Source organism: Gadus morhua, chromosome 20 (assembly GCF_902167405.1).
Source record: "Gadus morhua chromosome 20, gadMor3.0, whole genome shotgun sequence".
NCBI classification, from domain to species: Eukaryota; Metazoa; Chordata; class Actinopteri; order Gadiformes; family Gadidae; genus Gadus; species Gadus morhua.
In genome coordinates, this window is record NC_044067.1 from 14,778,486 (window position 1) to 14,805,367 (window position 26,882).

The window sequence follows — 26,882 nt, forward strand, 5'->3', positions numbered from 1 at the left end:
GAGGACACGACTGAGATTGGTGATCGGAGGTCGATGAGCATCGCGTGTGGAAACACCCACTCTACACGCTCGAGCAAAAAAAAAAAACGGATATTGGACATTCATACGCAAACATCGAGGCTATAAATACATAAATCTGCGAGTGATGATATCTCGATTAATTTAGGACCAAATTAAAAACATTTATATCATACGAGCGTTTGGGGTTTCCCCACTACTGAAATGATTAGTCTACTACTGTTACTATTTGCCTATTTTTTCTATTTCTTACACACATGAGTAACACTATGTTACTTTTGTTATTTTGAGGAGCACACTCATTTAGATTGACATTCATTAAGGTGTTATAATTAGTCCTAATATCCCTAGTCGTCTAAATGAATGAATAGTCCTCTATCGTACGGTCTAGTGTATCTATCGTGTTCTTAATGCGCTCTGGTAGGTATGAAGAGGTTCTGGGGTACGTTGGGTTTACCCAGTCAGAATGAAATACTGCCAGCATGTCTCTAGCATTCATGTCCATGGCGGAAGCGCGAAATAGAGTGGGAGGCAGTGGTGTCGCTTAGGTGGCTGTGGGGGGTTGGTTGGTTGTTTGGTGGCCCTAAATTAGGATAGACACATTCTGCAAAAGCCATACATTTTACAAGCCGGTTTAACACTGAAAGAAAGACGAAAATGAACCAGATGATTGAGCTCGTCTCTAATTTTGTTGAATGTTTACGACTGTGTGCCTCCAGGGGGCTTCATGCATTCATGTATGCACACATATGTACTTAATCCTAGGAATAGGATGCAGAATTAAAAAGTATGCTATATAAATATATATTGTAATATATAATAAACTATATTTGCCATCAAATTAAGAATTTGTTAATTTTAAATTGATAATTGTGTCACTCAGTATCCTTTTACTGAACTACAGTTTCAGAATATTGAGGCTATTTGCAATAGTGCTGGATATAGTTATTGTTATATTATATCATCTTGAATGTCCGTTATTTATCAAGCAAGTCTTTATGCATCTCTTTACCTCTTCTCTTCAAACCCAGCTCACAGTTTCAACATAAAACATCCATCAATTTGCGGCTAACAACATCCATCCTAACACACACACACACACACACACACACACACACACACACACACACACACACACACACACACACACACACACACACACACACACACACACACACACACACACACACACATACCTATATAAATGTGTGAAAGTCTGCCCCTTACAGGGTTGCTGTTGTTAACAAGCGGTATGGTGTTTCCGTTTATGTGTGTGTGTGTGTGTGTGTGTGTTTGTGTGTGTGTGTGTGTGTGTGTGTGTGTGTGTGTGTGTGTGTGTGTGTGTGTGTGTGTGTGTGTGTGTGCGTGCGTGTGTTCGGGGTGGGGGGGTCCGTGTGTCAACAGTTCAAATGTATACGGGCAGCAGTGTGCTCCCTTCCTGTTGGACAGATTTCCCCCCAGCAGGTGAACCAGATGCTGCCCAGAGAGAGAAAGAGAGAGAGAGAGAGAGAGAGAGAGAGAGAGAGAGAGAGAGAGAGAGAGAGAGAGAGAGAGAGAGAGAGAGAGAGAGAGAGAGAGAGAGAGAGAGAGAGAGAGAGAGAGACTCTCTCTCTCTTTAGATACATGATATTCACTCACCTTCTCTCTCCTCTATTTCAACTAAATTACATTCCAAAGAGCTTTATTGGCATGGGAAATACACTTTAACATTGCAAGCAGAAAAAAAAATTAACAAAGGAAAAATACCAATGTACAATAAAAAGGTGAAGTGAAACATATACAAGAGGAGTAGAACAATATGGTAAGCAAGGAGTGAGTTATCAAACCATTTACCGGATTTGGGAAACAGAATTACAGACTGTTTACTAAAATCAGCAGACAATATTTGACTGTACAATGCACAAGCAAAATATAGCACACAGTGAAACCACTATCCTCTATCTCCCTGGTGGGCTGGGGTCCAATTTCCCTTCAAAACATCCAAGATCTCCTCTTTTAAGTGCCTATATAAATATGTTAAAAATAATCAAAACTCCTCTTTGTGGAGGGGTTTATCAGGAACTCGAACGTGCAAACTTCAGGGGAAGCTAAAGTGAATGGCGGGAGAACAAGTTGCCTGGGGCATGGGGGCTCTCAGCATCACACTGGCACCCTTGGTAACGGACCCCTAGTGACAGGACTTGGGTGGCAGTCGTGGGTCCCTAGACACTGCATGTTGAGATACACCTGGCCTCAGGGGTCAGCCTTCCTGACAACACAGAGAGAGAGAGGGAGAGAGAGAGAGAGAGAGAGAGACAGAGAGAGAGAGAGAGAGAGAGAGAGAGAGAGAGAGAGAGAGAGAGAGAGAGAGAGAGAGAGAGAGAGAGAGAGAGAGAGAGAGAGAGAGAGAGAGAGAAAGAGAGAGAGAGGGCCATAAAGCTGTTGATATCATGATCTGTTCCTGCCTTCACTATAGTTACCGTGAACATTCCCTTGAGATCTAAGATTCCTCCAGGTAGACAGGGGAGTCATCGTCTCTTTTCTCTAGACCTTTAACGTTAAACAATAGGCTACATTATGATTTGCTTGCATTCCTGACTTATAGAGTAACACACATTATTATCATAAACAACACAGGGGACATAATGTGTCCCCTGTGCGTGTCCCATAATGTGTCCGTTCTCACTGGGCGTCCCCCAGGGGTCAGTCTTGGGTCCACTCCTCTTCACCACTTACCTCCTCCCGCTGGGCACACTCCTCCGTCACCATGGGGTCCATTTTCATTGCTACGCTGACGACACACAGGTCTACATCTCCACCAAACCCACCGCTGCCATCCCCCCCACCTCCCTCATCACGTGCCTGGAAGAGATCCGGAGCTGGTTGAGCAGGAACTTCCTGAAACTCAATGGAAACAAGACCGAGGCCCTGCTCATCGGATCCAAATCCACCCTCACTAAATCACAACACACCCCAGCTCCACTCATAATTATCGATGGATTCCCAGTACCCTTCTCCTCCAAAGTCAAGAGCCTCGGCGTCATCCTGGACAACACCCTCTCATTCGCACCCCATATTCACAACATCACCCGGACTGCATTCTTCCATCTCCGCAACATCGCCAGACTCCGCCCATCACTGACCCAATCCAGCGCTGAAATCCTAGTTCACTCATTTGTCACATCACGCATAGACTACTGCAACGCCCTCCTCACCGGACTCCCCACCAAACTTATCAACAGACTGCAGATCATTCAGAACTCAGCCGCCCGGATCATCACCCGCACCAAATCATCTGACCACATCACCCCTGTCCTCATTCAACTTCACTGGCTCCCAGTACACTACCGCATCCAATACAAAACCCTACTCCTCACCTACAAAGCTCTCCACAACCTAGCCCCCAGTTATCTCTGCGACCTCCTCCAAGAATACACTCCCTCCCGCTCCCTCCGCTCAACCTCTGCTGGACTACTATGTATCCCCACATCACGACTCACTTCAATGGGTGCCCGGTCATTCAGCTGTTCAGCACCCAGGCTCTGGAACTCCCTCCCCCCACACATAAAACAGTCAGACACCATTTCAACCTTCAAGTCACAACTCAAAACTCACTTGTTCAAACTCGCACACAACGTCTAACTGATCACTGTTTTGATTGTTTTTGTTTTATTTATTTCTTATTGCTTATGTTTATTTATTTATTTATTTTTTTCCACAATGTCTTGCTTTTTAAAAAATGTATGATGACTATATGCTCTGTAAGGTGACCTTGGGTGTCTTGAAAGGCGCCTCTAAATTAAATGTATTATTATTATTATTATTATAAACATGCAGCGCAGTGATTGACAGTTATTAACCGTTATGCAGCTTTCACCTTAAGAATTAATTAGGAATTTGTAGACTATTACATATATTGGTAGACTGCCTAACTACTAGAATAGATTGGTTAGGGGACGCTGTGTGCGTGTGTGCGTGTGTGTGTGTGTGTGTGTGTGTGTGTGTGTGTGTGTGTGTGTGTGTGTGTGTGTGTGTGTGTGTGTGTGTGTGTGTGTGTGTGTGTGTCTATGCTTGTGTCTTCTCAGACACAAGCATAGAGCTCCACCCTGTGGCGGATCTTAGAAATCATTATCATTATCTACTGTAATCTATAATAGCTTACTCTAATGATCTAATCTATACCGCTATTCCATTTTGTGCAAATCATGTAGGCATAAGCATATGTCTGAAAGGCTTATATGATTATAGACAGGAGATAAAATAAATGTATCATTATATTGTATCTGTGACAAATCTATCTATACTCATCAGCATAAGGCCATATGGACGATGTTATTGCATATTCCACTACACGCAGCCCCCCACCCCCTCAACAAAAAAACACACACATACACACATACAGACACACACACGCAAGCACACAGGCCACCCAATAAAAAACAAATAGGCGTCCGTCTAACGAGGTGAGAAACTATAAGCTTCCTCTTGCAACTGAAAGCCAATCCCGTCGCTATTATAAACGGCAGATAAGCGTCTGAAAGGGCTTATTCAAAGCAAGACGGTTGAGGCACATTCGCTGAAACGAGATGAAAATCCTCATCCAACAACTGGTTGGACTAGCTGGTCCCCGTTGTGTGTGATGTCATTCACTTGATGAGCGGCTGGCGGCTGTGATGCGCATGTATGCAGCCCACTGCCTCAACGCATCACGTCGAACCGCACTTGACAGCTTGCCAGGTCGAAGGAAAAAAAAAAAACACCACACAAGAGAGGAGGAAACCAGAGCCGCTGAATTTCCACAAGCCAGGCGTCATTCGCATCCACCCGTTGGAGAAGGAAGGAGGGATCTCTCATAGCCGCCTTTCTCCGAGCTATAACTCATCCCTATGGATTATTTGTGTTTTAATGCCCAGATGACAGTGTGAGCGGGCGGCAGCGGTTTATTTCAACACAACAAACCGAGCCACTTCGTTGGAATAGCATCTGTTGTGTCTGGCCATGAATTCGGCGGAACAGACAGTGACATGGTTGATCACGCTCGGGGTACTGGAGTCGCCGAAGAAGACCATCTCGGATCCCGAAGCATTTCTGCAGACCTCGCTCAGAGATGGGGTGGTGTTATGTCGACTGCTGGAGCGGCTTAGCCCGGGTTCTACGGAAAAAGTAAGGGGAATTGTCTCACACACGCACACACACTCTCAGACACACACACACACACACACGCACGCGCGCGCGCACACACACACACACACACACACACACACACACACACACACACACACACACACACACACACACACACACACACACACACACACACACACACACACACACACACACACACCGCATAGCCGCCCGGCCCATAATAGGCGCGTATATGTGCCACCTAGAACCGTGACACGACGGCGGTTTGTTGTCTCGCTTATCTCTGCCCAGTGGTCCATGAAGAGACCCTTTTGTAGGTCACGAGAGCGCGGGGTATTGTCTATAAAAAAAGCAGCGAGCGGCAGCCCATTATGTCAGTACACTTACGCGTGCAGACAGAAAGGCCGTTGTTGTTTCTATTTGCGCGTGTCACATAGCTTGCAACATGTTACCAGCATCATAGCCAAAAAAATATCACAGCACAGTAAAACCATTACAAATACGGAAATAATGCACCAAATAAGGGCCATTATTAAGCATCTGTCCACCTTTGAGATAGGCCATATGTAAGCTATATGGTAGATGTCACTAGGCCTAATTTATTCTTATTTGGTCATACATGATTTGAGATGTTGGGATAATTGAAACGCATGTATCGCTCCATGATCCCGAAAATCAGACATGGAATTCTATGTATCTGTATCCAGATCCAGTCCTGATTATCAGTGGGCCGCCATTGACTGCAAAGCCGCACAGAGGGTCCCTCTCCCTGTTTTAAAGTAACAGTACAGCATTTGTTGTCCATCTTTCAACGTATAGCTCCTCAGCTAGGACACTCCCCCAAATGAGGCAATATATTATTGAAAACAGAGCTGACAGTATTGAAGACAAACTGCTTTCCACAGATTTTCCATTCACCAGCCAGTCTGATAAACTGCAATATATATTTATATAGGTCCATGTCTGCATAGCCTACCTTTGCAGACATCCATGATTTTTCAGTAAATGACGATCCAATTATGTTTTCAGCAAAAATTAGCTGGAGGTGCTGTGGATCCATGAGCTAAAGTGAATCCAGCTGTCCGACCAAATGTTTACGTCTTGCGAGGTCTTAAATGAGATCTTCATGCTACACCTGATTATTACACATTTCGGTGGCGTCATAATATTTTATTTCAGGGCGTGCTGTGAAGGAGTCGGGGGGTAGTTTCTTGTTTATTATCATGCTGAATTCGTAACTTGGCCACTTCAACAGTTTTGTAGACAGCAAGACAGACCGGCTGAACAGACAGCCCGAGTCCCTGTGGGCCCACGTCATTTCCCCTGGTGCTCCCGGTCCGTTCCCCACACAGGAGGCGGCTGTAGTGCTGTGTGGGTGCAACCTACTCTGTGGCCCTAGTCCCTGTTAGCAGAGCATGTAGGAGACGGATTTACAACAACAATAAACGGCTAGAACCCCGATGTATACGTGCGTTTCGAAAACCCTACAGTGCACTATAGCCTTATAGTTCACCGGTTTGATTTTTTTTAATCTTCGTTTGCGTTGTTTCAGATCTATCAAGAGCCGAAGAACGACGCCGAGTGCCTGACCAACATCAAGGAGTTCCTCAAGGGCTGCACGTCGTTTCGCGTCGAGGTAAGGGAGCCTTTCTCATCACAACGCCTTCACGTTTCACATCACCATTCGTTGCTGTTTATAAAGATGTGTATTTCGCCAACATTTTCCAACACAAAGCCGAATAAGCAACAATAGGGGCAGCTCGGTGGTCGGACGGTATTGACAGTGGGAGGAGTGTGAGTCGCTAGCCCGAGAACAATCACCCATCGCACGGCCAAGAAAGAGCCTCGTTTGTTCCACACGATGAAGTTACTCCGTTAACGATACAATGTGCCATCTACCCAATGTCACGTTTTTATGTTTCAATATTGTGACAACCTAGTATATCCAATGTGTACGCTATACACTCATAGGCCAAATCGCTTTTAAAGAGACAATAAGCCTCCTTGTAATGCTTTGTCCTCTCGATCAGGAGTTGATACAGGACTCTTTATAGCTAAACAGTAACACACGTATCTGCATCGTATGTTATATAACAATGTAAACACAACAGCTTACAGCACTAATAGCATTCATTAACTCATAACCTCTCTCTTAATAGGCTTTCCCCCGTGCAATGTAATTACTAGATCTATTATATAGTCTGAGATATGACCCTGTCACTAGAAGATGTATAACTGACTCTAGCATGTCGAAGCAATCAACATTAACATGAATGTCCACACATACGGACACTTTCTCTGGCAAATGTAAGGCAACACACACAGTTTGAAGCTGTGTCTGCCCAGGCACAGAGGGGCTATTGAACTTCTCTAACCTCACAACACCGCTCAGTGTTCCTCAACATTGACTCCCTCTACTCATTCTGCAGCCACTGAGGAAGGGATGGAGTGACAGGGTTACTGTCAAGGGAAATAAATAATGATTTCTTGTCATAATCCTGTATGTGGGTGTTTATGGCAATAATATATCACACCACATGTTTTGGAACACAAGTTATCATTTGTACGTAGGTTTAGGGATATGTATTATGTTTAAATGGTGGATTTCAGTGTTAGGGTTAGGTATAGTTATGCAATGGTTTTGTTAGGCATTGGTTTGGTGTGGTTTCTGCCCAGATAGCTGCCTGTGCATGCATCAGAAGGTTTTGTTAACTTCCTCTGCCTGGCGCTTGCTTTAACAAAGCTACTCAATCTCAAATCTCCCAGTCTCTCTGTCCATCACACTAATATTCTGAATTACAGGATGGCTCAATCTCTGACCAGTTATCAATCTAACAAAGGATGTGTCCGCTTATCATTCGTTCACTAGGCGTCTCGACTCATGACAAGGGAGACATACTTTGTCACTTTGGTTGTTCCTCTAGGGAGGTCAACAGACAGAAATAACCTCTTTCTTAAGAGACTCTGCATGTGCGTGTGTGTTCGAGGCAACACCGGTAAAGGGATGGATTAAAGTAGTTTCTGGACATGGCTTTGATCCGGCACACCATCTGCAGAGCAGGGTGGACAATTAAGGAGCTTCTCCAGGGATCCAAGTACTACTGGCTCTCACCCCATGTAGCGTGAAGCCTTAGATTAGAGCACTGAGTTGGTTTTTTGGACTTGGAGGGTGATGGAAAAAAGCTTGTCACGTGACAAGCCTGACCTGGTTATTTTAGTATTTCCAATCTAGTTCTAATGTGAAGCATTTTCCTCCATTTAAGGTGCAGTAACGTCCCTGCTTTTCTGAAAGAATCTCACTTGTGTGCCAAACTCTAATGAAGGAGTCATTGACACTTGTGTAAACATCAGTGATCTTATGGCTGGGCTAACGTATACTTTGCATAAAAGATACCGAGGTATATGTCAACATGCTGCTTGGGACCGGGTGTGTAGGCCCTTGTTTCCATGGTAACCTTAGGACCTTGGCATACGTTTATTCACAGGGGAGTGTTTGTTCCAGGATCCAGACGTGCACGTTCGCACACCAGAGTGTGACATTTTCTGTGACGCTGTGACGATCGATTCTTACCAGATAAATTAAGACGGGGAGACATTTCCCCAAGCAGCAGGAAGATGCAGTTACATTGGTGGTAATTGCTGAGCCCCGGCCTGCACCGCTCAAGACTCGATGACCTTCGCCGTAATGGGAGCCTGAGCATCTGCCTCAGTCTGTGCAGATCAGACCACCCATTAGCTCCTGGGCGACCACTGTGCTTCATCAGTGTGACACCTTGTTAGCCCGCTGAGTCACTGAGTCGCTGTGTTGTTGTCGTCATGTCAGCCAATGGCAGGAGAGGGATTGAAACCAACTGCAACCCAGAAGCAGGTTTAATTAGGCATCTATAGAGTGTGTCTGTGTTCTGCTATCTTGTGGATGCATAACACTGGAACAACAGAATGTGCTTGAAAAGGTTGAATTAGGTGGAATTAGAATAAGCGAAAAATCCAAACCTTGGCGAGGAAGAAAAAGCATTGCGCGCATGAACGCTCCCCAAGCAAGGACGTCCTCTCATCAGAGAGGGTTATAGGACGAGACAGTGTCTTGTTAGAACAGGACAGGCCTTCCCCCGACGTATATGTGTAGCCTACATGCGCTTGCATACACACACTTGAAGTCCCGGCGGGCATGTTTTCTAATCAGAGCGGAAGATACAAGGATCGCTGTATCGCTGTGTCATTTGTTGGACCGGCCTGATCAGAATCAATCACTGAAACTGGGTTTGTTGTTACTCAACCAGGGAGAGCACATCTCCAGTACAGTTATAATCATCACCCATAATCCTTTCAAGGCACATATCTGCACAGACAAGCCAAGTTGGAGTCAATAGCTCGGCACATAGCTCGTAACTCAGTTGGTAAATCAGCGCGGTCTGCACCCTCATCCCCTAGCTACCATCCGTCTTCCAGGTAAGAGTCGTTCGGTACATTCAATGCCTGGAGTTCAGTGCAGCCGGATCCACTGAGCTGTGTCGTATTTCTATCAATGAGGTTTCGCCCACTGCCTCCATCAAGATAACAAGAGTTATTGATGGGCATAGTGGCCGAGCAATGACACAGTCACAGGCCGGTACACAGCGGAATTGGTAATGATTTGCTTTAGCACGCTGTGTGGACATGGTCTGTCTGCGGATCGGTAATGGTCAGAAATGCTGACATTCTCTCTCTGTCTCTCCGTCCCTGTCTGTCTCTGTCTCTCTCTGTGTCTCCCTCGGTCTCGTTCTCCGTCGGTCTCGTTCTCCGTCAGCCATTTGAGGCCAGTGATCTGCTGCTGGGACTGAACTTCACAAAGGTGCTGAGCAGTCTGGTTACCCTCAACAAAGTTACTGCGGGTGAGTTAACAAATATATGCAGCTGTGTGTGTGTGTGTGTGTGCGTGTGCGTGTGTGTGGTACGGAAGCTTTTCCAGACCACGGTGTGAGAGTCAACAACACTGGTGTAGGTGTTGGTTGCAGCAGGCCGGGGAGAACCGGTGTAATACGTTGTGTGTTTCACCATCTGTCTAGACATCGGCGTGGGTAGTGACTCGGTGTGCGCACGCCACTCCTCGGCTCACCGGATCAAGTCTTTTGAGTCTCTGTCATCGCAAACCTCCCTGGGCCGTTCTTCCAAGCTGCTGCAGAACCAGTTCAGGAGTCTGGTAAGACCCCCATGATCCCAGTATGGTCCCAGTATCCTGGTGTTCTGTATCAGCAGGACGGCAGTGTCACACAGCTACGTTATGTACTGGTGTCTGCAGGACAAATACAGGACATCTACATTATGTACTGTATTGGGAGGATCACACATTTACATTATGTACTTTATAGGGGAGATGAATACAGGACAACTACATTATGAAAAGTACCGCAATAACAGATAAAGGACACCTACATTGTATACTGTATCGGCAGTATCGCACATTTATATTATGTACCTTATAGGGGAGATAAATGCATGACAAATGCATCTACATTGTGTACTATATCGGCAGGACTAATTATTATTATTCTACATAATGTACCGTGTCCACAGGAAAAAATACAGGACACTTATATGATGAATTGTATTGGCAGGAAGGCATTATCAAATCAGGATTTCCCACCAAAACAGTTGCGTCGAGGGGGGGAAGTGCCTCAGAGAAAAAATAGCAAAGGGCTGTGGCCTTAAATTGTAATAGTATAATCATCGTTTCAAGTCTATAAATTCTCTGCCAAACAATCGTGGGTTTAAAAATCATGCTTATTATAAATAAAAAAACTGTTTGTAGATGCTGCAGTAGGGTATTTTAGAGAGTTTGAAAGATAGTTTACAGGAAAGCCTGATTCTTTTTTTAATAAACACCATCAAAAAATCGTTGTTCTCCCTTTTAAGAAGTGTGGCATTCACACATCTGTGTTGGAGCTATGATTATGCTGTGGTGGGAACTGTGATTGAAAGATAAGATTGATTCCCCAAGCCCTTCAAAGAAGATAGCCCTGATGGGTCAGAAATGAGGCAGAGCGGTCTTAGAGCGGTCTTATTCAGCACAGTCAACTAGAAATTGTAACAATTCGCTCACTAATAGACTTGGCTAACAGACAACTGACATTTCTAAGAAATGCAAGCTCTTAGTAAGCCTACAGCTCTTACCCTCAGCAACTTCTAAAACGCCTACAGCAATTGCATTAAGAGAAAATAATTATAGCAATAGCCTTATTATAAAAGCAAATCTTCACGGGGGTAAAACTAAATCTTCTCAATGAGACGTATTTTATGTTCGATCTAACGAGTGATCTACAACTGTAAACGCTGTGCGTGTTTCCTCTATATTCACGCTGGGTAATAAAGCGATGTCTGGGGCCCAAGTCTAGCGGTGTTAACTGACAACTGAATAACTGGGCAAAAGGAAAGGCGATCCCCGGTACCCAGTAGTCAACAGGGCTCGATCCACGGTGACTCGGACACCCGAGGTTGCATTCCCCGCCCTGCTTTAAATGACTTTATTGTGGGAACGGACTGCAGGCTAAGTTCGGGTGCTTTGAGGACATGAGGGTACTAAAAAAATCATGAATCATGACAGCTAAGGATTATGCACACCCCTACTCGCTGGTGCAAATCATATCGTTTCGCTTTTGTGGTAAAATGAATGTGTTCACTGAATGTGAATTAATAAATACACAGAGTTCATTATTCACATGAATTTTAAATGATTAATTAGTCAAACACTTATACGCTTCTTCCCTTTATCGGACCAAATGGAGTTCTCCATCTCCTGTACATGGTTTGATTTCGTAGATGTACTCTATTTATTTGGGTGTATTAGCCTTTGTTATATAATAGATTCTAATATTAACAAACCTCATCATCACATCTTTTTTTAACAGCCTTTTATTGTGAACATTTGAAGAGGCGGTTGGTAATTTAGCAGAGGCTCTGTGCCTCACCTATAGACAGCTGTGGGAAACCCTTACACGTATGTACTCTATTGGCAGGTCGGCAGTATCGTATTCACCTCACTATTCAACAGTAGAAGAAGAATCTGTTAAGAAGAGGCTTTTATTTAGTTATGCACATGTACAAGTATGTACATTACGCAACAAAATGGGGTCTCTGAATTTGGTTGGAAAGCAGTATTACATCACATATCTACATTATGTACTGTATTGGTAGGACAGCAGTATTAAATCACATATCTACATGATATACTGTATTGGTAGGACATAAGTTTCACATCAAACATCTACATTATACTGTATTGGTACGACAGCAGTATCAATCACACATCTACGTTGTGTATCAGAATTTGTAATGTCTATAAATTCATTAATTTGAATGCAGAAATTCCCTTTTAAATTGTCTGTTGCATTGACAAGCCGACTGCGGGGAAGTCTGAGCATGTCCTCATCTCCATACACTGGATTTCACGTTAAAACGCTTCCTTTTCCAAGAGGACTTGTTTTACTCGTTTTTCTTTACCACAGGATATGGTCTAGTCTGTAGGAGTTGTCAAATATAGGGCTCAGTGAGCTTGCTCAGCTTTCATGAGCGAACCCCCTCAAAAACGTTGCAACACAGATATTTACTTGCATCTCTTGTTTCCTCTGTCAACCCCCCGTGCATATCCTCGGCCTCGCCTCCCAACCCCTCCCTACTGCTCTCATGTGTGGTCCGTTCCATTCAGTCATCCTGCTGTCTTGTTCCAGGACATGTCGGAGAACAGCGGGCAGCAGGTGCTGGTGAAGGCGCGCTTCAACTTCGAGCAGACCAACGAAGACGAGCTCACCTTCAACAAGGGCGACATCATCGGGGTGACCCGCCAGGAGGATGGCGGCTGGTGGGAGGGTATGCTGAACGGCAGGACGGGCTGGTTCCCTAGCAACTATGTGCGCGAGCTCAAAGGATGCGGTGCGTGACCCTGCCCAGTTTATTATTAAATCATCTTTTTGTATAATTGCAAAATATTTTTTATCCAATTGATTAATATGAATCATACTGAAAATATCATAATGCCTTTTACATTTACATCAACATTAAGGGTATTAAGCAGACGCTTTTATCTAAAGCAACTTCCAATAAGTACATTTTTCTCATAAGAAAGTGAAAAAATATATCACTGTCGGTGCATTAAGGATGTTCATAGAACCAAGTGCAAAGAGCAACATAGATAGCTAGGATAAGATGCTACATAACTCAGTACTATAACTATATACGACACACAATAAGTGTGTACATTAAGTGCTTTTTCATTACGAAGCCAAATAAGAGTAAAGCAAAAATAAGATTTCTTATTTGCTTAAATGTCAATTGGTTCTCCAATTTGACATTTATGGCATTTCTCTTTTGGATACGTACAAGATATCTACTGTGATAGAGTACTTCCATTGGTGCATATCAGCATTGGCATGCATCTAATATATGGTACTTCTTGTCACAGACAAACAAGTTTCCCCTAAGTCTGGGACCCTGAAGAGCCCCCCGAAAGGCTTCGACACGACGGCCATCAGCAAGACCTACTACAACCTGGTATGGACATGGCTCGAACTGCTTTTGTCTGACTGTTTTTTTTTGCATTTACTATATCACTTTCTCTCCCTCGCTCCCTCTCACTCTATGACTCTTAATCGAACTTCCCCTTTACCAGCGGTGTGCTGAGAGTATTGTGCTCAGACTGCATTATTATCTCAAGCATAAATGGCCTGAGGAGACGCACCCGTGGAGGCCATGCCCTAGTTTTGAACAGGAGACGGAGTGTTTGTGTGCTTTAGTGTAGGGCCTCGTATGTTTACAGTGCAGATTTAAACGGAGCATGAGAGCGATGGCCTGTGAGCAATGGCATAGGAGGAGCTGGATGAGGCCCTACATGGTCCCCTCTGATCTGTTTAAAATACCCCAAACACACATGAACTCCTCTACTCCCTATCTCTCCATTACTCGCTCCCTGTCCACGTCTCTCTCTCTACATCTGTCCTTCGCTCTCTGTCTCTCTCCCTCTCCCTCCTTCCATCCATTTGGCAATGTTGAAAACATTTGTGTTGGCTTTTTGTGATTTATACTGTGACAATAACTAATATTGTATTTCTCTTGAGATTTCTGTGGAGATGCGCCTGAAATTTAATTGAAGGCAGATGTTAAAGTGGTTTTATTAAAGGCAAAGCTTTCAGCATGGGGACTCGACTGGTTTTGTCTAGGTTGAATCCGAACTGTAGTCGTGTTTCCTTTATCGACTATTAAAATGCTATGGAAATGCATTCCATTTACACCCAAATGCAAATGTTGCGCAGTGTCTAGAGGAATTTGCTAGTGAATTCCCAGTTTAACTTTGGCTTGTTTGAGTGCAAGCCATTATGTAACCTACTGGGTAGATGCCATCATTTTCGATACGCATAAAGCCTATTCTAGGTTTTATGCGTACATTTCTGAACGATGACCTCAATACATTTCATTCAGCCAATGTATATAGGAACTAATCATATGTTTCATTTTCACTCACTGCATATCGTATCCTGCGTATCCCCCTTGTTTCTGGTTCTGTGCAGGTTTTACAGAACATTCTAGAAACAGAAACAGAGTATTCTAAAGACCTCCAGGTCTTGCTGACCAACTACCTGCGCTCGCTCCAGAGTACAGACAAGTAAGACACGGCCCTTCTCAGATATACACTTGATATGAACCTACATGTTGGCTCTTTTTATAGAAGGGTTATAGACATTTGTCAACGGTTAATATGATGAGTAAGGAAAATGGTGCATTTGATTTGTATAGCATCATTTCCAATCCACAAAATTCAACCCATTTTGAAACACAAAGAATCTTAAAGAAAACGATTTCAAGAAATGAGGGTAAACAAGCATGAGAAAGGTTGCTGTAATTAAATGGACAGAATATAATATTAAAATGTAGTGAAATTCAGACCGTCTATCTCTGAAATGCTTGCTTGGTGGGTTTCTCTTTCTCTGACACTTCTCTTTTCCCTGTTTTCTGCAGAATGAGCAGTTTAGATGTTGCTCTGATTTTGGGGAACCTGGAGGAGATCAGCACTTTCCAGCAGATGCTCGTACAATCGCTGGAGGAGTGCACCAAGTGAGTCCAACCCAGTACACACAGGCCCACTGCAGAGAGTCTCCCTGTAGCAAAGGGACCATAGGGACATCTAGGGGCTTGCCTTGGTACTGCAGGACAGAATAAAAAAATGGTAAATGGGCATGAAATTATATGTTTTTTGATTGGCTCAATTGATTTTGGAAGAAACAAGCAGAGAGTTGGATCAGGCCAAACTCTGTTCCTTCTGACGGCATATCAAACATTCAACGATAATAGCATACATGTAGCTCAATGACAACCCATGCAACATGCTTGTGTGGATTCATGTTCTGTACACGGCATTACAATTTTTAAGAAATTATTTTCTGATGTATATATATGTTTTATTTTGTCCCTGCACGTTATATATTCTTTAATGATGCTTTCATTACAGGTTGCCGGAACACCAGCAGAGGGTAGGCGGGTTCTTCCTCAACCTCATGCCCCAGATGAAGGCTCTGTACACAGGGTACTGCTCTAACCACCCCTCTGCAGTCAATGTCCTCACACAGCACAGGTAAGCTGTCCTTCCGCACCTGGGTTTAGGCGCGATTTACACTTTTTAACTGACCCGCCCCATGCTAACAGTAAGCATCAATGAGTTATCATGTGGGAGGTCCCTGGGGAAGGCCTTTATTAAATGAGCCGAGGGAGGTCATTATCATCCAGCTGATCTCTTACTCTGATGCGCCTGCAGTGAAGCTCTGGGAGAGTTCATGGAGGGCAGGGGAGCCGTGAGCCCCGGCATCCTCACCCTTACCACAGGCCTCAGCAAGCCCTTCATGAGGCTGGACAGGTACCCCAACCTGCTGAAGGAGCTGGAGAGGCACATGGAGGTGAGACACCCTGAAATACACTGTGTGTGTGTGTGTGTGTGTGTGTGTGTCTGTGTGTTTATAAATCGATGTTTTGCAAATGTTTTTTAGGAAAGCCACCCTGACAGACCGGACATCCAGAAGTGCATGGCAACATTTAAGAACCTCTCTGTAAGTGAAACCACTCTTTAGGAGTTCTTGTCTCTTCGTCATTGCTAATCTTACTTACTCACTTTACTCTGACTCACTGTGTCTCCTCACACTGTCTTCACTTTACTCTGACTCACTGTGTCTCCTCACACTGTCTTCACTTTACTCTGACTCACTGTGTCTCCTCACACTGTCTTCACTTTACTCTGACTCACTGTGTCTCCTCACACTGTCTTCACTTTACTCTGACTCACTGTGTCTCCTCACACTGTCTTCACTTTACTCTGACTCTGAAGTGGGAAGCGCAAAGCGCAAGTAGCTTTGTGGGCGGTTCTACGGCGCTATCGCTATTTTACAGGCGGATAAATGACGCTTGCGCCACGGCGTAAGTGTCAAAAGGGTTGGTCTGAAGCAGCCTAATTACCCGTAGGTGTGGTTTGGGCGTAACGTGCAACAAACAAATGAGAGTGCCAGCTCCCATCCCCTTTAAGAGCCATGAGCGCATTTGAATCGGACGAGTTGATATTTTGACAGCGCGTCTGCAGTCTCCGATGAGACAGATGCACATGAATTTCAAACTGCAAATGGCTTAGTTTATTGCCAAATAATATGGCCTAATTCACACATGGAATAAGGGGGCTTCTTCCACAACTTCAGAAATACTGAGTCCTCAAATAAATTTCGGCAAAGAAAACGTATGATAGGCTATAACATATGATATGCGGTAACTGTGGTTCTATTTAATGATATACGCATTATATATACATATATACATATATACATTATAAACATTGTTTCTTATCAATATTGTATGCTATCCTAATATGCATGTGTCCCCACGGTAATAGACATTGCCATTGATTGTATTATGCGTTACGTGTTTAGTTTGCCCAAGTGAAGCCAGTGACTAAGTCACTTGCGCCGGATGCAAGATAGGGCCCACTGTGTCCTCACACTGTCTTCACTTTACTCTGACTCACTGTGTCCTCACACTGTCTTCACTTTACTCTGACTCACTGTGTCCTCACACTGTCTTCACTTTACTCTGACTCACTGTGTCCTCACACTGTCTTCACTTTACTCTGACTCACTGTGTCCTCACACTGTCTTCACTTTACTCTGACTCACTTAACTTTGACTCACCATGTCCTCACCTCACACACACCTGTCTTCCTCTGTACACTATGCACAATTTCTTTCCTTTGTTTCATTTGATTGCACAACCCAAAACACAACTTGACACAAGAGACAGTCAAACAAGCAAGGGCAGGTGGGGGATAGAATCCCTGCAGGGCTTTTCCTCACATCTCGGGAACAACTAAAGGATCAAAAAGAAAAAGAAACCATGAAAGAAACGAGACCGAACATAAGAATCAACATGGGATACAAAACAGAAAGAAGCGTGTGCGTGGGTGAACATGTGCGTACATGGTTCTTCCACTACGCTGTGACCCCCCCCATGTCCTCACTCACTCTCCTCTCCGTCTCAGGCCCAGTGCCAGGAGGTGAGGAAGCGTAAGGAGCTGGAGCTGCAGATCCTGACGGAGGCCATCCGCCTGTGGGAGGGGGACGACATCCGGACCCTGGGCTCGGTGCTCTACATGAGCCAGGCCATGGTCCACAGTCCTGGGGCCGAAGTGAGTCCGTCCGTCTGTGTTGTCGGTCTGTGTGTCGCGCTATAAATAGCATAGCCTTGAGGCTGCTGCACAGGCCGGCAGGAAGTGATTGACGAGGAGAATTGATCATGGATGGAATTATGTTGGTACATATTAGTAGGTCATAAATATTGGCTATCGTATTTTATATCACTTGTTTGCCTTTCAATGTCTGCTGTGAGAGACTGATGAGTTCTGTATAGCTGAAGGGTGTATAACATGTATTTAGATTACAATACGGCATTCAAAGCCTTTAATAAAATCGTTATTATATTTGTTTGTCATGTCGGAGCTCATTGTCTGCAGGACTCATTATTGATCTTTGGGTTAGGGTTAGACGGGAGAGCAGAGCAACTATGACTGAAAAGCCTAACATTGTGTTTATCCTGGCTACCGACGGAGCAGGCTATGGCAGGCATTTCTTTGACCTTGTGTGACTTGTTTTCAGAGTGACTCGGGGTCATTCTGACGAGTTAAACAGAGTCTCTCTGTCTTCCAGGAGAAGTGCGAGCGCTACCTCATGCTCTTCCCCCACGTGCTCCTGCTGCTGTCCGCCAGCCCCAGGATGAGCGGCTTCATATTCCAGGTGAGGGGCGGTTGCGTCGGCACCGGAGCACACGCCGTTCTGCACCACATTACCACATTCCCGTCATTAACGGGAGCGCTGTGTTTTGTTTTGTGTTATCTCTAAAGGGTAAACTCCCGTTGACCGGCATGACAATGACCAAACTGGAAGACTGTGAAGCCCATAAGAATGCCTTTGAGCTCAGCGGTAAGGTTTCCACAGTCCGGCCTACACACTATCTGAAATCATTTATGATAATCATTCCCTTCCAATAGTTATCATGAATTCTTGCTATGATATACATTTCTGAATGAGTTGTGTTTCAAATGTGTGAAGTTTATGGTCGGCCAAGGATGTTATATATTTTTTGATTGGGATGCATTCTAGGCTTATCTTCTCGTCATCATTTATACTCTGAAATGGGGTCGATAGGTTGTTAAACACCGTTGTTGCGTGTACACCGATGCATGCACGCGCCCTACAGTCTTGTAACTGCGCTTGTTATCCCGTGGTGGCATGCGGCCGGGGCAGGCACCATGTTCGAGCGCATCCAGGTGGTGTGCAACAACCAGCAGGACCTCCAGGACTGGGTGGGGCACCTGACCCGCCAGACCAAGCACACCGCGGCCACCGGGCCCAGCCACAAACCCCTCAACATGCCCTGTCACACGGTCAGCATCCACCACGCACACACCTTTCCGATGGCTTTAAATGTGAAATGCCCTGTGTCAATATGAACCGTGTATAACCACGTCCCCCTCTTCTGCATTGTAGTTATCCTTCATAGCAGTAGGCTGCGCTACCTTGCTTAAAGCCCCTGCGCTGGTCTCCCCCACAGCTCCCGTCTCACCCACTGACCCCCTCCCGGCATGCCGAGGGGCGGGCCATGACGGTGGCCCCAGCCTACCACACCCTTCCACACCCCTCCTCTCACGGGACCTCTCACAGCACCCTGATGTGGGGCCCCCTGGAGCCTCCAAACACCCCCAAGCCCTGGAGCCTGAGCTGCCTGCGGCCTGCCCCCCCGCTGAGGCCCTCGGCGGCCCTCTGCTACAAGGAGGTCAGGTTCAGACCCTCCATATTGTATTCATATTATCAATGGCTCTCTGCCAATCAACTGATCCGTCCTGTTACTGGAAAATAGTGTTAGACTTTGTTATCTCCTGATATTTTCCATTTTTAAACTGATAATGGGTAGGTAAATGCTGCAGTGTGTATTTTGAAAATACCTTGATGGGGTGTCTTGTTACTGGAAAATAATGTAAGACGAATAACATTATTTCCAATAAAGGGGCAACCCGTCATGAATTAATTTCTAATAAGGTAATGGCCCAGAGTTTATTCGGCTTATACCACAGTTCCAAGCAAGATTAGATATTAGTAACTTTCATCTATAACATTGATCAAATTTATTCAGCAAAACGTTTATTGTTCTTTTGTGTGGTGCTTTGAGCTTATTATTTCTGCGCGGTAAATATGACATAAGAAAAATAATTTCCACCTTTTGAAACGTTCTTGAACAATCAGAATCTTGCTGTGGTATAATGGCTATTAATGACGCTGTGATGGTTCCTTCCTCATGTAGGACCTCAGTAAGAGTCCAAAGAGTGTGAAGAAGCTCCTTCCAAAGCGTAAGCCTGAGAGGAAGCAGTCTGAAGAGGAGTTTGCCGTGAGGAAAAGTATGTATCTCAATGTTGGCCAACTCCTCAGACAATATACTGCTAAGTGTCAGCTAACTCATTGGACCATATACTGTTAAGTATCCCAATGTCAGCTAACTCATTGGACCAAATACTGTTAAGTAATATATACTGTATATACTGTTTATACAATGTCAATCTTAGCTGGGGATTATTTATTGAAGAAACTCCCGCATTCAGCAACACACAAAACACCTTTGTCAGTAGCCATGAGGGTCTTGGATCGACGCGTTACTACGAGTAAAGGTGTTGCATTGCAAGCTGCTGCGTGTGGTAGCCTTCAATAAAAATGTGCGCACTGTGTAGAGAAACTTTCTGAAGGCCTCTAATGCTGATTGGTCCTTTCCCCTGTTCGTCACCCTGGACAGGTACAGCAGCACTGGAGGAGGATGCTCAGATTCTCAAGGTCATCGAGGCGTACTGCACTAGTGCCAAGACCAGACAGACTCTCAACTCCAGTAAGAACAATGCACACAAACACACACACTTTTGCTGCTTTAACACCTTTTCCCTTCCGGGATTGATGAAGTCCTATCTTCGTTATATCAGCCACATATACACATTTAAGTGCGTACAAGGGTTTGTGTGTGTGCGGTCTGGTCCCTATATCTGCCACCTGGTTCACTGTCTTTCTTTAACACTGTTATTCTGACCTGCTCCTGCTAACAGTATCTTTTCCGTCTGTCTGTCTCTTCTTTCACTCCTCATGCATTGGCATCCCTTTGGTTGTCCCTGACCCACTTTCATTTTCTCTTGACTCATTCTTCTACTTTTTCCCATCCACTTTTATAATTAATCATCTTAATTGTATTTCCTTTATTTTTAAAACGTTCTGCGCTCTTATTTTTTGTTTTATTTCATTTGATCTCCATTGTTATGGTTATGGTTTGACCCCCCCCCCCCCCCCCCCCCCCCCCCCGCATTTGTTTGCGCGGCCTCACGTGACTATTATTTCAAAATGCTTTTTTGCGTATGGCGCTCCCTCCACCCCTCCCCCCCGCCTGCCATGACATCACTCCCTCACCTCCATCCTGCCATACTCTCCCCATACCGAACCACCCCTACCCCACCCACCCCCAACTCCACCCTCCTCCTCCACCCAGCCTGGCAGGGCACCGACCTGATGCACAACCACGTGCTCGGCGACCCCGGCCGCGCCTGCGCCGAGTCGTCGCCGCTCGGTCGCCGCGCCAGCGTGTCGCGGCCGGACGTGACCTCCGACCTCTCGGAGGACTCCGACTACGACTCCGTCTGGACTACGCACAGTTACAGGATGGGCTCGGTGTCGCGTAAGAGCTGCATCTCTCACCAGAACTAAGGCTCCCCACCTCCACCCTCCACCACCCCCACGACCCCCCACCCACCCCCCCACCGCAACCCCCGCCTGCCTGCACCGCGGCGCTGGCTTCGACCCCGGTGACCTCTTGACCTCGTCGTACTGAGAGAGATAGCTTATAGGAGGAGCACTGCTGGGGTCCTCGTCGTCGTTTCGCTGTTGTTGTCGTCGTCGTTGTTGTTGTTGTTTTTGATTTTTTCTTATTTATGTAATTTATTTTCCATTATGTACTTGTTAATCATTTGTAACTTATTATGTTTTTATTTATCGTAGAGCGTTTACATTTTGACAAGTGTCTCCCCGTTGCCTTGACCAATTTTCCTTTTTTTAATGACGTGCCTCCTCTCTTTCCGTGATTCTGTATGTGGTGTGCATACAGAATGTCTGTTGGTTTATTTATGTTGACTGTGCCCACTCTCCACCGTTTGACCTGAGATACGTAGGCTCTCTCCTCCGCCAGGGAGCAGAGATGATGGGGCGGGGGGGGGGGATAGATGGGGACCAAGCCTTTCCTGTCTGATATTCAGATGTGATTCAGAATGGAGTGTTGCTACAATACACGTGTACTTCTTTTCTCCACTATGCCCCTTTTAAGGAGTCTGTCTCCTCGATATATAGCACAGGTACATGCATAAACACTCTATCTCTCCATCTCTCGTGCCAACGGGCACGCACACAGTATACTCTCATGCCTCTGCTGCCAAACATACAGCAGCGTGCACATGTAATATATATCTTTTTTAATTATTATCATTATTATTATTTATATTTTTTTCCTTATTTTATTGTCCATGACCAAAGCATGTTTGTGTTGAGTTTACGACTATCTGAAGAGGGTTTAGTGTAATGGGACTCACACAAGCTATGTCAAAGGAGATGTTGCAGGAAGACCTATACACCTTCCATACTGTAAGCTATAGCTCCGCAGCCAGAGAATGAACATAAGAGATGACTTTTAGAGTACATTTTATTGTATTGTGTGTCCTGAATTTACTTTTAAAGCCCACTCATTAAGAACCCCTGTCAGGTTTTTGCCCCAAGGGGACTTTCAGTTCATGCAACAAAAAGATCAAAACTGGAATTTTTGCAGATCGTCTGAAATCTATAGCCTGTTGAGAACAAAACGCACACAAAGGTACAGTCGGAGGTACTTCCAGAGATGTACACTTGGCAGCCTAGTTGTATATGATGGCACTGTCAACACTGATAGCAGAGGGGGCACAGGCTGACCATGATGAACTCGAATAAGTTAGTATGCTTTAGGCCTAGAGCAGCCGTCCTTGTCAACAGTAACCAGCATGCTGTATACCCGCATGCTAGACAAGGCCTTAGTTCATCCCTCACACCGCGTCTCCTGTCCTTTCTCTATCAGTGCTATTTTTTATGAAGAAATATTTTTCCAGTCATGCTATGAATTCACCCGAGTTCTGTTTCTCACACACACACACACACACACACACACACACACACACACACACACACACACACACACACACACACACACACACACACACACACACACACACACACACACACACACATTGACAAATTAATTTAATTTATTGTGATGTACAGATGCTTTATTTTTAATTTATTATTTAGTGTATTTTTATTTGTATAGTATTTGATTTTTCACCGTATTTCATAGAAATGTATCCAGGTTTACACTGAAACTATAACAGAAAGTGTTACATTATTTTGCACAATTGTGTATTGATAGGGTGGGGGGTGGGTATATACAGAGTATGTTTAATGATGTGCTTTTTGTCTGCCTCCAAGTGTGTACAATATAGTTCTAAAGGGTAGACCTAAGTATTCAGTGTTTCTGTAAAAGCATCAAAGCAATTGCTCATGAGTAGTGTACACACAAACCTTAAGTCTACTGGCGAACATTAAAAAAAAATAAAAATAGAAAACCATGATTTAAAAGTACAGTATAATTCCAATGTGAAATACTCATTCAAACTCACATTGTTGTCAGGTTGCATTTCAAATGTGAAGAGCACATGGTCCCCCCTTTCTGTAAATACTGGTTGTTGGGGAGGAACAGAAAAGATTCTTAATAGACATTTTATCAAGTATTAGATCTAATGCCCCCTTTTCACAAACTCCCAGCAATGTTCAATGGTCAAGTCCGCATCTCATGCCCCTGTCCCAGTACTTGGGTAAAACAGATGCCGTAACAAAGATGACTTGGTCCAGTCATATTTAATGAATGCTTCAAATGTTATATTTACAATATGGACCCAATGGAGAGAGGAAAAAAGACACTGGTTATGAATTTAGGAAATTAAATAGTTTTCATTATTTAACTAAATCTTCATTTAACTATTGATATTGAAATCAGGGATGAGGGGCTTCTGACTGATATCCTGATGTATTCTTAGTCTTATATATCTAGTATATACATATTTATGTGTCAGGCCCAAAGAAAGACCTTTTCGAAATGAGGCTTTATAAACTCTTCATGAGAATCGATCTCCTCATTTGTACTATGTTGGATTCTGTGAAAAGACGGCATTATGAGTATGGCTGTCCTCATGTTATGTGCTATACTTTTTGACAGGTGTATTCTGTGGTTTTACAAAAGCAAACTTAACTGAAAAAATCTGGGGACAGGCTGGGTGACCACCAGACTACCTGTCTTTTGACCAACGTTGTTCTCTGTGTGCCCCAATGCTGTATCCAATTCACACATGTGACCATGTCTTTCCTGTGAACAGTGCTGTCAGCGCGCATTCGTTCCAACACTACTGAAGTCCCAAACGCTGTACTGAGTTTTGAATAAATCTTTTATTGGGTAGACATTGTGGCATTCTGGTGGTTTGTCAGAAACACGGGTTGTTTGTGTTTCTTTTTGTGTGGTTGTGAATATGTATGTTGTTTGCGTGTAAACTGTTGTGATGCTGACTGAAATTTTGTTTCTGTATTATTTTTCGTTTTCGGTGATAGGATCCTTCTTTCCACGGCTGCTCCTCTGTCCTTCCTGGGCCTCACTTCTCTTCCCGTGCTCTGTGTCGTGGCATGACTAACACACAACCACTCCTCCGTCTTACCACCCCTTCCTCGATCCTCTCCACCCCTTTCGGCCGAAACAGCCACAGTCTGTCCTGGCCTGTGGCCTGACCTATCCTGCGTTTTTGAAGGGGTCTCTCACGCCCAAGATGAGACAAAGTGCACGGGTATGAATCTGTGGGGCCTTCTTTGTTTTCGGAACAGGGCTCAGGAAGGACTCCGGGCTACAGGTAATCATCCCCGGGGAGGACAAGGTCCTGCTGGAGGATCCCAGCCGCAACGGGCAAACAACAATGGAGGAGAAGTAAGATCAGCAAACCGGATAGACTACCAGGCCTGTTGTGTTTCTAGTTCTGAGTGGTCTGGTCCTTCTTTGGCCCTCACAGCACTGATGACAACTTTATGCATATAGATCCTCAATACTATAATAAAACTATTAGTTGATGTGAAGTAAGAGTGCTATGCTTTTGTTTTACCAAAAATGACTTTCAGGATCATTCAAGTACGATTGACATATTGTGATCGTTGGTGCTCTTCCCTGCCAGAACACCTGAGTCGGACCAAGTTCTAACCCTCTGAGAATCCATAGCGAACCCTGACTGTACATTGCTGTTTTTAGATTTCTGTGTTTGCGTTTGGCTGTTTCACAGTTGAAATTGATTGACATCTTTGAATTTCTTCTCCCATTTAATTAATTGTATTGTTTCATTCTGTCTTGAAGAAGTCTTGTGGATGTGGTGTACGCCCTGAGAGATGAGGTCCAGGAGCTGAAGCAGGTGAATTGTTTAGTTTTGTCACTTGTTTAATCAAACTTTCGTCCATATTATTGGAAGGTAATAAGCAATCATAGAGATGGCTAACTGTAATGCCAAAGGATTGCACCAGTCTTAATACCAGGAAATGTAAATCATTGAAAAGGTGGAATTAACACAAATGTATATTAAAAAGGATAAGGTATGTCAATGCACAAGCGGACACAATGGATGCTGTAAAGATGACTGTTGACAACATGAGTGACCTGTTGCTCTTGTGTCTACAGGACAATAAGAAGATGAAGAGGTCACTTGAAGAAGAGCAGCGAGCTCGGAAGGATCTGGAAAAGGTTGTGAGGCGTGTGCTGAAGACCATGAATGACCCGACATGGGATGAGACCAACCTATGAGGCTGATGGTGACCGTGTGCCCTAAGCTCAAGCTTTGTGTGTGCGAGTTCTTTGAAGTGCAAACCAAACATGAGACAGTTATTGGCAAGCAAACGTGGATGTGCAAGGAGCTCTCCTGGAGAGTGTCTGCGTCCGCCTACGAATGAAAAAAAAAAACTGCGATATTTGTGGGTGTGTGCACACAGGAGGTCAATAGGTGTCCCAGTGTTCGAACCATTCTGGGACGGAGAGGTTAGGGGATTTCCTGGGGGTTCAGCAGCTGAAACCACACCATCCATTCCTTGTTAACATTCCTCCACCACCAAATTAATAGGGAAAACGGTTCTGTCCCAGACCCGTGGTCACAGTGAGGAGGTTCATCCTAAGGCCGACACCTTGGCATGAGCAGCAGCGGTACGAGCTGCATGTCGATCGGGCCGCCCCGCGCAATCATACGACTTCATGTTTACAAGTAACGAGCAATACATCTAAAGGTACTTCTACTAGTACTGTACTGACACTACGTGTATTAATGCCTCCGACAAGTCTGAACTGGAATCTCATTTCAAAACCTCTATTGTGTTATTTAATTTTTTATATCTGGGCCCAACTTATGACCCGGACTGCCTTGCTTTTTTAAACTGGAGTTGGGCTTGACTTGGGCCAGGAGAGCTTCCAGTCTCTGTATCATTTCCATGTCCATTCATTTGTTATGTCTTGTTTTTGTGTTATTTACCTATTGTCCTCGCCTCGGTGTGGCTTGGCCCCTTGCTGCCTATCCAACTGTTTTTAATGGATGACGTAGGGAAACTGTACAGGTAACAAACATGTGCTGTATGATGTAAATACTGCTGAGAAACGAGCCTTTGCCCTTTGGGAGAAATAAATGATTTTTAATTAGTAGAATGGCTCTTAAGATGTGTGCTTATATTCTTACCTAATTTCTGTTCAACTTAACCACTAAACAAAACCAGCCAGTTGAAGCTTATACTTAACATTGCGTCCCTCTAGTCATGACATTGAACAACACGTTTACTTGAACAGCCTGTAATGCCAGGGTGAGAAGGATACATGTTTTAAGTGTATGTCTGAAGACACGAGAAAGATAATAGAACTTTAATTAACTCAAGCCCTCGCTTAGTGTTGAGATATTCGATGAGGGGTTAAAGCCAAGAAGTGCATGATGTTCCTTTTTTCATTCATGTCTTTATTACATAATTAACACAAAAAACTAAGCCCAGGCATTTATCTTTATCTGGGCTCTTATGTCACCCCTTATCACA

General features: G+C 44.5%; 2 protein-coding genes across 5 annotated transcripts in view; one reads left to right on the forward strand and one right to left on the reverse strand.

The window, feature by feature from the left end:
* aff3 (AF4/FMR2 family, member 3) overlaps nucleotides 1–45 on the reverse strand; it is an 18,529-nt gene extending 18,484 nt beyond the window's left edge. Inside the window, exon 1 of the mRNA XM_030343184.1 lies at nucleotides 1–45. This exon is cut by the window's left edge and continues 291 nt beyond it. The gene's annotated coding sequence lies outside the window, so the exon portion shown is untranslated.
* Nucleotides 46–4,678: 4,633 nt separating this feature from the next.
* arhgef7a (Rho guanine nucleotide exchange factor (GEF) 7a) lies at nucleotides 4,679–26,502 on the forward strand. 4 transcript variants are annotated; one of them, XM_030343198.1, is made up of 22 exons: nucleotides 4,679–5,160; nucleotides 6,695–6,778; nucleotides 9,929–10,013; nucleotides 10,188–10,321; nucleotides 12,846–13,047; nucleotides 13,577–13,665; nucleotides 14,679–14,773; nucleotides 15,127–15,222; nucleotides 15,617–15,739; nucleotides 15,920–16,058; nucleotides 16,149–16,208; nucleotides 17,678–17,824; nucleotides 18,342–18,428; nucleotides 18,536–18,614; nucleotides 18,939–19,078; nucleotides 19,246–19,467; nucleotides 19,993–20,086; nucleotides 20,476–20,565; nucleotides 21,211–21,405; nucleotides 24,663–24,762; nucleotides 25,180–25,234; nucleotides 25,498–26,502. In XM_030343198.1, exons 1-22 carry the CDS (start codon nucleotides 4,996–4,998, stop codon nucleotides 25,618–25,620), a joined length of 2,604 nt encoding a protein of 867 aa, XP_030199058.1. In that variant the 5' UTR covers nucleotides 4,679–4,995; the 3' UTR covers nucleotides 25,621–26,502. The 4 variants fall into 4 exon arrangements, with proteins under 4 accessions (XP_030199058.1, XP_030199055.1, XP_030199056.1 ...); XM_030343195.1 differs by lacking the exon at nucleotides 21,211–21,405 and having other exon boundaries at nucleotides 4,684–5,160; XM_030343197.1 differs by lacking the exons at nucleotides 4,679–5,160; nucleotides 21,211–21,405 and adding an exon at nucleotides 6,324–6,610.
* The last annotated feature ends 380 nt before the right edge of the window (nucleotides 26,503–26,882 follow it).

Coding starts and splice junctions, on each gene's coding strand:
- arhgef7a (XM_030343198.1), top strand. CDS start 4,996: ATGAATTCGGCGGAACAGACAGTGACATGGTTGATCACGCTCGGGGTA. Junction 10,322..12,845: donor AGAACCAGTTCAGGAGTCTG/GTAAGACCCCCA, acceptor GTCTTGTTCCAG/GACATGTCGGAGAACAGCGG. Junction 16,209..17,677: donor CAACATTTAAGAACCTCTCT/GTAAGTGAAACC, acceptor TCTCCGTCTCAG/GCCCAGTGCCAGGAGGTGAG.